The 10,412-nt window shown below is 23.4% G+C and overlaps 1 protein-coding gene across 1 annotated transcript in view; it reads left to right on the forward strand.

Moving 5' to 3' along the window:
* Positions 1-2,634: 2,634 nt before the first annotated feature.
* The window catches only part of LOC126894956 (mitoferrin-1), an 8,713-nt gene continuing 935 nt past the window's right edge, over positions 2,635-10,412 (forward strand). Inside the window, exons 1-3 of the mRNA XM_050666334.1 lie at positions 2,635-2,935; positions 4,063-4,342; positions 4,408-4,715. Of these exons, the coding sequence (XP_050522291.1) occupies positions 2,819-2,935; positions 4,063-4,342; positions 4,408-4,715 (705 nt within the window). The 5' untranslated portion in view covers positions 2,635-2,818. The remainder of the gene's footprint in view (positions 2,936-4,062; positions 4,343-4,407; positions 4,716-10,412) is intronic.

Here is a 10,412-nt window from a genome sequence, read left to right on the forward strand (position 1 = left end):
GATTGTGTATAATAATTCTAATCTAACTTTTTAGAGATAAATATAACTAGTTATAATGTGTTAATAATTAATATTGACTATTTTGTATATTTGAAATGATACTGAATTGTCATGATATTGGTATTGTAGAGTTTTGCTGTTTACCTATATTATTAATAATATATTATGTACATACATAAGACGACTGACGAGTATTAATTTTTTACATAAAAGATTTTATTTAAAGTAGATAAATTATTTATCTAGGTAATGAAACCTCCTGCAAAAGCTTTGGATATACTACAAGGAGAAAAATATAATTCCATTGGTTATTTTCTTTCTACATTAACAGCAGTAAAATAGTCATTAGATTAACATTTATTACATTGAAATCTAAAATATTGCATACCATTAGTTGAAGTATTCATCAGTGAATTAAAAAATCGGTAATAAAAAATAATTTAATATTAAAATTAAAAAAAATTGCTTGTATAATTTATTAAACATTTAATTTAAAGGTGCATATTTTGACTCATATGAATTCAAATTAGCAGCAATTTTAGAACCAAAGTATAAATAGAATTGGACTGAAGTAAAAATAGTTAATGAGATAAAAAATAGCTTAAAAGCAAGCTTGATGATATAAATGATATCACAGATGAAATTTAAAATATATTTAATGAATACTCAAAATATTTTTCTCCTAAACTATCATTAAGAGCGTTTTCAAGAGATATACAAAAATTATACATTAGATAAAATACAAGTATTTCTTCTAGCGCTCATATCTAGACATTTTTTTACTGCAGAATGCCAATTATTTGATGATAAACATGAATATACATCTGATGAATAGTTTTAAATAATATTTTTATAATTTATGTAGCTATATAAGTAATATATTTGAATAAACAAGCGTTTAAATTTATTTTTAAACTATAAAAATATAGTAACATCTAATTAAATTGGAAATTTGGAAAAATCCAAAAACTAGCTTCTATTTTAACTTAATTAGTTTTTATATTAAAGTACCTTAACTTAAAATAGTAAATGACTTACTTGCCTAACTTTATATTAAATTTTTATTTTTATTTACTTTTATTTATTTAAGTACAATTTAAAAACTTAATTATATTTTCTGAGCAGAATGTGAAAACCATTAATTATGAACTTAAAATCAAATTACATTGAATATTCTGCAGTAATCACCATTAATCTATACCTTAAAAAGTGAATGTTAATTACTGAGTCAGATACATTACATTTGTCAAATATTCATATATTATATATTTATTAATATTCACACCAAAATACGATAAGACATTTAATTTCCTCGATTCTAAGTGGTTTTGAATAGCTTACAAGTAAATCACCTCCAAATACCAAGTATTCTTTTGGTCACGAAGAACATTAATGTAAAGGGGTATAATTGAGTTGTATTGTCAATAATACCAAAATACTACTGAATAAAATTGCTACCACAAGAAATTGCAGAGCTCTTACACTGTTCATAATTTAAAAGTCAAATGAGATTTAATGGTATTCCATAAATGTAGGATTTTATAATAAGCTGAACCCACTATTTTTATCTGACAAAACTGAATTTTTTTATAAACATAAATTTAGCATTAATCACTTAATAATTGTTTTGTTATAATATTTGAAGTTAAATGCAAAGATGTTCATGCTCTTAAGACATTTGAGCAGGATGTGTACCAAATTTGTTTTGTTTTTGTACAAATATAAACAATTTAAAAAAATAAATNGGACATTTGAGCAGGATGTGTGCCAAAATTGTTTTGTTTTTGTACAAATATAAACAATTTAAAAAAATAAATAAATAACAGAGCTATTCAATCTTGGTTTCTCAATTATTGAGTAACTTAAAATAATTTTTAGTAAAATAATTTATTAGTACATACATTTCTAGTAAAACTATCACATTAGTACATTTTTTTAACTCGGATTTCTATTTTTCCAAAGAATATTCAATAAAAAGTATCAATATTTGTGATAATTTTAGCAAGATTCATACTTACAAGAGTGAATTTTTGTATTATTTAGAAATCTCATTTATAAAATGTGAATTCATATTGACAAAGCTTAATTTTTTATAAATCTATAAGGATAACTCTTTTGGATAGTAGTTAACGACTAGTGAACTTCTAGGTAAAATATTCACAATATATTTTGATAATGTTATCATACATATTTATTATTTTTTAATATTATCAGATAATATTGCTCAAAGACATTATCATTATTATAAGCCGGTTAACTATCACGCGGATGATTGTATGATAACAAATCCATATACTTTTTAATGAATATCATTCTAACACATGGTTAATGATAACACTGTCAAGGTCTTTTGTAAATTTTTTTTATCAGCTGATATACTATTCTAATTGAGGAGCCTTACTAGATTTTGATTAATTATTTTGTTTTATATTCATGAAGTTGTTAGGTAAAATTATACAATGGTATGATTCTTCTATTATTGAGTTATTTGAGTATAATGTAAATACATTTTTCTGGATTTTAATAATATTTACATTTTAAAGCCATTAAAAATTATAGAATTCTATGTATTTAAGATTCGGTAAAATTTTGGAAACCCATTATAATCAATTGCAAAAGTACATTACNTTTGGAAACCCATTATAATCAATTGCAAAAGTACATTACCAACTTCATTTCTAAGTCATGTAAAACCATACTCGGGGCAACAGACAACAGTCTTTAAGTGACTACACTTTCACTTTTTAGTTTATTAACTTAGATCACAATTTTATATTAAAAAATTATTTATATTTATTTTTTACATTAATTACTTATTATGAGTTTTGATGATTATGAGTCTCTACCAACATCCAATGTGACAGATCACATGATGGCTGGTGCTATTGCTGGAATAATGGAACATTGTGTTATGTATCCTCTAGATTCTGTAAAGGTAATTAATAAATACTTACTGTATTTTATAAAATTATAAATAATCCGTATTATTACTCTTAAAATATGTTTAAATTGTCATTAAATCAATAGTATATTTCCTAATATTCTTTGAAATTGAAGTATTGCAAATGAAATGTTTAATTGTAATGTAATTAATATATTTTTTTATCTATCTATTAACTTAATGTTAATTGATAAATATTCATATAACCATTACACAATTCAATTTTTTATCAAGCTTAATTTTACAAGTAATTAGGTCCTTACTGAACATTTTAAAAAACATTAAATTGATAATAACTTATTATATTCTATTCTATGATATTGTATAATATTTATGAAATAAAAAAATTCAAACTTTAATTTATGAATCAGTATATTTATTCATAAAAAGTTTCTTTCAGAAGATAAAATGCTCATTAATATTTAAAGTGACTTAAATTATTTAGATTTCTCTTTTCAGACATGAATGGCACAGAAATCACTTCATATTTTCTGGAAGATCTAAAACTATTTGATGGGATAGTTCTATGAAACCCCTGATCTTGTTACTAGAATTTTTGAATGTTAGCGTGGAAATAATTTTAAAAATGATTTTGTTAAGTGATTTTTGTACATTTTTATATATGCCATGTTCAGTTTTCATCAAAGTGTTTCATTAACAATAAAACTAAATAAACTTCTCTACAATTTACCTTATAAATAAAATTCAATTTTTGTATTTAATGTACATTAAAATTAATTTTTATGTTTTCTTCATAAATTTTTAACTATTATTAGTGCCTTCACCTATGTTATATACCCAACTAGTATTTATACTAAAAATATTATTGATCTATCCAAATTTTTTTTTAAGAAAAATGCTAAGAGAGCTTCTTAATTAAAAAAAATATTTGTTTTTATCTTTTAAAAGATAAATATTAAAGAATATGTAATCCAAAAATGTAAAAATTGTTTAAGTAAAAGTGACCAAAAATATTTAATAGATCAAAAGTTATTAAATATGTTAGAAGATCATGTGACACTGAACCTAGACAATTTAAATTAATCTATTGTAATAAATTTCTCGTTAATTTTAATTTATTATTGTAAACAATCCATTGATATCTTTAATATGTTTTTTAGACTCGAATGCAAGCGTTTATTCCAAATAATACTGTTGGTGGACGAGGAATATCTAGTATTTTTATTGATATGATAAAACAAGAAGGATATTTGAGACCAATACGAGGAATGGGAACTGTGGTTATTGGAGCTGGACCCGCTCATGCGCTTTATTTTGCTTCTTATGAACATCTTAAACAAAAAATTTCACATCAAACTTCATTAAGTATCACCTTATCTTCTGGTATTGCTGGATGTGCATCTACTATTATTCATGATGCAATCATGACACCAACTGATGGTAAGCAATTTTAACTCAATATATATCTACATATTTAATTGTTTTAATTGTTAATTTTATTGTAGTTGTAAAACAACGTTTACAAATGTCTAACTCACCCTACAATGGTATTTTAAACTGTGTTAGCTCTGTATGGCGAGCAGAAGGAATCGGAGCGTTTTATCGCTCATATTTAGTGCAATTATGTATGAATGCACCATTTCAAGTAGTTCATTTTATGACTTATGAACATTGTCAAAATTTTTTAAATCCTGATAGAATATACAATCCTTTATATCACATGATATCAGGTGGGGTAGCTGGTGGATTGGCTGCTGCTGTAACAACTCCATTAGATGTATGCAAAACTTTACTCAATACACAAACTACTAGTGTAAGTATTATATTTTCTTTTTATTATTATTCTCAATTAAACTTAATCCAATAAGCTTGACAACTAAGAAATTATTTCTTCATTTCAACTGTACATAGTGAATAATAAGTTAATAAAGGCTGTAAAAATTCTTTTGGCCTATTTAGTTTATTTTTTTGAATAATTTAAATAGCGTATAAATGATTCAATATATTCTTGTTATAATTAATTTGTTCTAGGAACACTGCATAATAACTATATATATTTTAATTACTTCACATAAAATGTTATTTACTTTAATTTGTATGAGATAGCAGTTTAAAATTAGCATAATATGTTAATACTACAATATATCTTATAGTATGTGTATACATATGGTTATTTAAATGTATTTCAATTAATTGTCTTATCATTATCAAAAAAGTTAAACAGAATAATTTTCATTAAATAGTGTATCTGTTTTACTATTTCCTAATTTAATTTATCTTATGTTTTGAGCTGACTTTTCTATCATTTTATCTTCAATAAATTTGTGAGAATCAATTACTATTATTTTTTAATTTAATGCTAAACTAAAGCTAATAACTAAAAATGAATTTTAATAAAGGCTCAATGATGGCATTCATGATATCCAATATTAGTGTATTATCAATTAATTTTTTTCTAAAACTGACATTTTTTTTAAAAAAATAACAAGTACATTGTCAAACATCTATATATTGTTTTGTAGTCAATTATATATATTATGTGATTATTAATTAATAAATTTAAAAATTATAATTAACTTACAAAATCTAATTTAAAAACTCATATTATTAATTTTACAAGCTTTTTAGTGGTGATAAAAAAAATTATTCTATATAGATTAATATAAATTTAAAATTATTAATATAAATCATTAATATTGTCTTAATATATGGCATATTTAAATATTTAAATATTTAAATATGGCAAAAAAAATTATGACAAAGCTTCATAATTTTTGTATATAAAGGTAAAAAAAATTTATCTTGTTTTATCCCTCTCCTTAAAATAAAAAATTATTTATTAGTTTCTAGTAATTTTTAGAACAAAAAAGGTCATTAATATGATTTGAAACTATATTTCCTCTAAAAAAAATTCTGGTTATGTCACTAGTATGGTCATCTGAATTTTTTTTATTGGTTTTTGGTAGGGTAGGTGGAATGGAATTCTAGAAAACTTAAGAAGCTCTTAAAAAATCACTGTTAACTATGCAATTGTCAGAAATGTTGTATTTTTTTTACTTTATAAAGTGTTGCACCATTAAGATATTAATAACGTAAAATTAACATTTTTTGATTTACTACATTTAATATCTTGATAGTACAATATATAGTGTGATTTATTAAGATTGTTATCAAGCATCAGATAGATTCTATAGTATCTAATTAATACTCAAATTTATGATTATTGATATATCAATAATAATAGAATGGTGTATGTGACTAAAGTCATGTATATTTTCAAGATGATGTTTATTTCAGATTAACCCCTCTTAAAGCATATTTGTCTTAAAGTATTAAGATAACAAGATAAAAACTTTAGTAGTTTTGTAGTAAAATTTGTTTTATTTTATTATTAAAAATCACCGTATCTCTTTTGTTATTATTAGCATCAATTAAAATTTTAGAATTATAAAATTAGTATTGAATTAAATATTCTCTCAACTGAACTTATAAATCAAATATATACTATTTGGTACGGTTGCTACAAATCTGAAAAACCTTGAAAAGTTAGGAGTTTTTTAAATGGTCAAAGAAATTATGAAAATTTTAGTTATTTATTTATATATAGAGATAGATACATACTTACGCCTCTGTGTAAGGATAAAGGTAGATTAAGGGGTGTTAAACTCCATTTAATTCCAAAATATCCCGCCCTAAATTAATTCTAATGACAATCCTAAAGCAGTCCCCTAAATATGCTTGCCGTGAAAAAAAAAATGTCCAAAATATCAATTGGTAAAACAAATCACAATAAAAATCTGAAGGTTGTTAAAGTCAATCGCCCTCTATATGTATACCTTTGCTCCTTTAAGTCAAGTATGGAATTTCTTAAAAAAATTGACAGAAAATCGTGGATACATAAGGAATTTTGCAAATTTTAAATTTATAACAACCATGATATGAGTATAAATATTACAAATTAAAATCTTAAACTTTTTTTAAAAATTTTTAATTCCTTTTAAAGTAATTGTAAAATAGCAATGTCCTTTTTTTTGTTTTTAAATTATGTAAAATTTAAAAGATTTCATTGAATTTATTTAAAGAACATCTTTTATTTAAACATTTCCATTTATAATGTAAGAAAAAAAATTTTCATTTTTTAACCAAAACAAAATTTTCTTCCATACAGGTATTTTGTTTTTGTAGTTTTATAATTTAAAAAAATCATTTGCTCCTATCTAGAAAAAAATACGTATAATTAATTAAATTTAAAATGTATGCTTTACATATGGCTGCAATCATGAATATTTATTCACTAATTTATTGTTTATCATAACCTTGAGTACATTTTTATTTTACTGGCGGTTTTAGCATAATATGATACGATGTTTGATTTAAAAATAACCATATGCGTAGATTCAATAATTAAAATCAAATATCCCTAGTGTACAATTTTCTTTTCGGGGATAATTATTTTATTATTTACTCAGTAGTTAACGATTTTATTTTATATTTTAAAAAATTCCCATTGTAAAAATATCGATTGTTAGGACTAAAAATTGCATTTATAAATTTTGTTTGAGCCACTTTGGAAGACTCCAAATTATTTTATATTAACTACTAAATAAAATATATAATATTGCTTTATCTTGTAAAAGACACTTAAAATGTTTAGTGGGTAAAATAAAAACTTTAATTAGCCATAAAATACGAATGGGTATAAGTGTAACCTTGAAAATTATTTTTATAGTACACACCAAAATCAATATTTCATAATAGATTTAATATTTTTATGATTTCAATTACTTTTTTTTGCTAAAAAAAATATTAAATTATTGTTGTAAATCATCTATCAATTACAAATTCTATAAAATTGACAATAATATCATTGTATTTTTTTTTTAATGATGTATTGCATTTGTAAGTTACATGATACACGAACATAAAACATTGTGTATAATTTTTTTCTTACCTATCTTTTTAAAATATGTTTGCTAATTAAATATGCCTTATAAAGTGTATAACATAACAATTATGTTTAAATCAAACAGAACATAATTGACGTTAATTCCGCTTACTTGCCATTTAACTGTAAAAATATGTTTTATACATTTGGAATTTTATAAGGAAAGGTATTATTAAATTCCATTGTATTGGAATTATTTAACCTTCGAGTTATAATCAATCCTATCTATTTAGAGTACATTATAAATTATAATGCATTGTATGAGTTACTCGCCATATTAACCTGTGTAAATTTTCCTTTTTTTATAATAAATAATAATTTGAATAATGGTTATTATTTTAATCATTTTTATTTTCATACAAGTTAAAATTAATTTTCGTAATTTTTTGTTATGAGTATTGACATTGACAAATTATAAAATATATCAAGTAGGTCAAGCCTAGAGCGTAATACCTAACATTTCTAATGTAATTCTTAATACTGGTATGATTTGATTTTAGCTTCGATGCGAAGCTGAGAAGGTATCGATTTTATTATGATGTTTTTTTTTTGTCTGTTACCACTTTTTCTCAGCTCTCACCGAACGGATTTTTTTCAACGACACGTCAAAAGATCACAAATCGTATCTAGTCGAAGAAATACCCTCAAAAATTAAAAAAATTTCCCTCGTAAATGGGGGAAACCTCCAAAAAAATTACAAATTTAAAAATGCCGAATTTTCGAAATTTTTTTAATTTTTTTTTCCTAAAACTGCCATTACTTTTTCAAAAATGAACAAATCATTTTATATTTTTTTTTTTATATAGATGCTTGATGTCTTTACCTATAATTTGGTATATTTTTTTTTATAAATTTAACCCTTTACCTGCTCACAGGGGGGATTTAAAATGACAACTTTTTCACAAAAAATGATCTTTTTCAACTTAACTTTTGAAAGTTTTCCAGAAAGTCTGACACTTTTATATATATCTTAAATTAAAGATAACTTTAAACTATATTTTATTATGAAAAAAAAAAAATTTCGGACTTTCTTTTGTCTTCAGGGTGAAAATGGCTACCGAATGCTATTTTTGTTTGAAAATTCTCGATTTTATTTTTAAAATTTTTAACTTTATAATGCTATAACTTATTGAAAAGTGTATGGATCAACACAATTTTTTTATGAGAAATAATATTTTTTAATAATCCCTTTTTCATTCGACATACTTTATCTTAATCAGGATATTAATAAGGATATAGCAGATCATGTAGCTTTTGGAATAATCCACCAATTTTTTAAAATTAAACACTATCTAAAGATTCGCATCGAAGCGTTTTTTTTGTAGTGATTTTAATCACTGTCAGATATCATTATACTTGATCCAACTATGTCACGTCACCACTGTGCCGCGACTCCTCTGTGCTGGGTTTTTTTTAGATTCATTCTTCTATATATTTTAGGTCAGATTGGTAACTGTAGAAAATTGGCGTAGTAGAATATGTGTTAAAGTTTAGGCATGTTGTTTTGTAACTGAAAAGTTCATCTTTGTTATTATTATTGTTTATTTAAACTCTGTATTTCAAATTAAGTGTATTATGAAAATATCCATTGATGTATTTATCATGTATAGACTATCCCCAAACATATCTTCATTTATATTGACTACAATATAAATTTTTATTCATTCTTATTTTATGTTTGACAGGATTATTCTGTTTTGTCTTGGTGGGGGTTCAAATAAGAAATCTTTTTACTACTCTATTAAAGTACATCTTAAGGATGTATTTATTTTCGTCATGGAAATATTCTAATCCCATATTCCCTCGTGGATACACTCATGTTATTTGAGTACATAAAGTTTTAAATATTTAATAAACATGATACCAAAAAGTTTTGTTTTTTTAACGTTCCCTTAAAGCTATTGCTTGTATCTAGAAAGAAGAAAAACCTACACGTATTTTAATTGAAAAACAAATATGAAATTATATTAAGAATCTATCATTCATGACTAATATTAATAATAATTAAGAAAGACCCAGTACACAGGGGTCGCGGCATAATTGGTACAAGTATATATATCTGACGATGATTAACATCACTATCATTTTAAACGGTTCCATGCACATTTGTTAAATGTCACAATAATTATTATATTTATAATTTTCAATTTCTGTATTCAATTACTTTTAATTTTTTGCTAAACAATCAATTACTATCGTTTGGTAACACAAAGAACTTAAAGCCGTTGTTTTTCTACATCCTTTAAACAATATAAAGGTTTTTTTTGTTTCTTGAAAATTTTTTTTATTGGATGGCCAAATTCTCATAGTAGAACAATTATCTTAAAGTATTTTTTTAAAAATTGTTTTACATTTCAAAAGCTCTAAATTTTATATATGTTAAAAATTTTTAAACCTTCTGGACATTTTTCAAAAATTGAGTTGAAAAAAAATTTTTTATGCGTAAGTCACGTTCAAATTCTATTAGTTCTATAGTTTTCATTGGATTTTTATTAAAATAATACTAAGAGAAAGACCATTGTCTTTAGAAAACACTAAATACCATAAAGATCAGTATTAAAAAAA

Source organism: Daktulosphaira vitifoliae, unplaced genomic scaffold (genome assembly GCF_025091365.1).
Source record: "Daktulosphaira vitifoliae isolate Bord-2020 unplaced genomic scaffold, ASM2509136v1 Scaffold_1, whole genome shotgun sequence".
In the NCBI taxonomy this organism is placed as follows: domain Eukaryota; kingdom Metazoa; phylum Arthropoda; class Insecta; order Hemiptera; family Phylloxeridae; genus Daktulosphaira; species Daktulosphaira vitifoliae.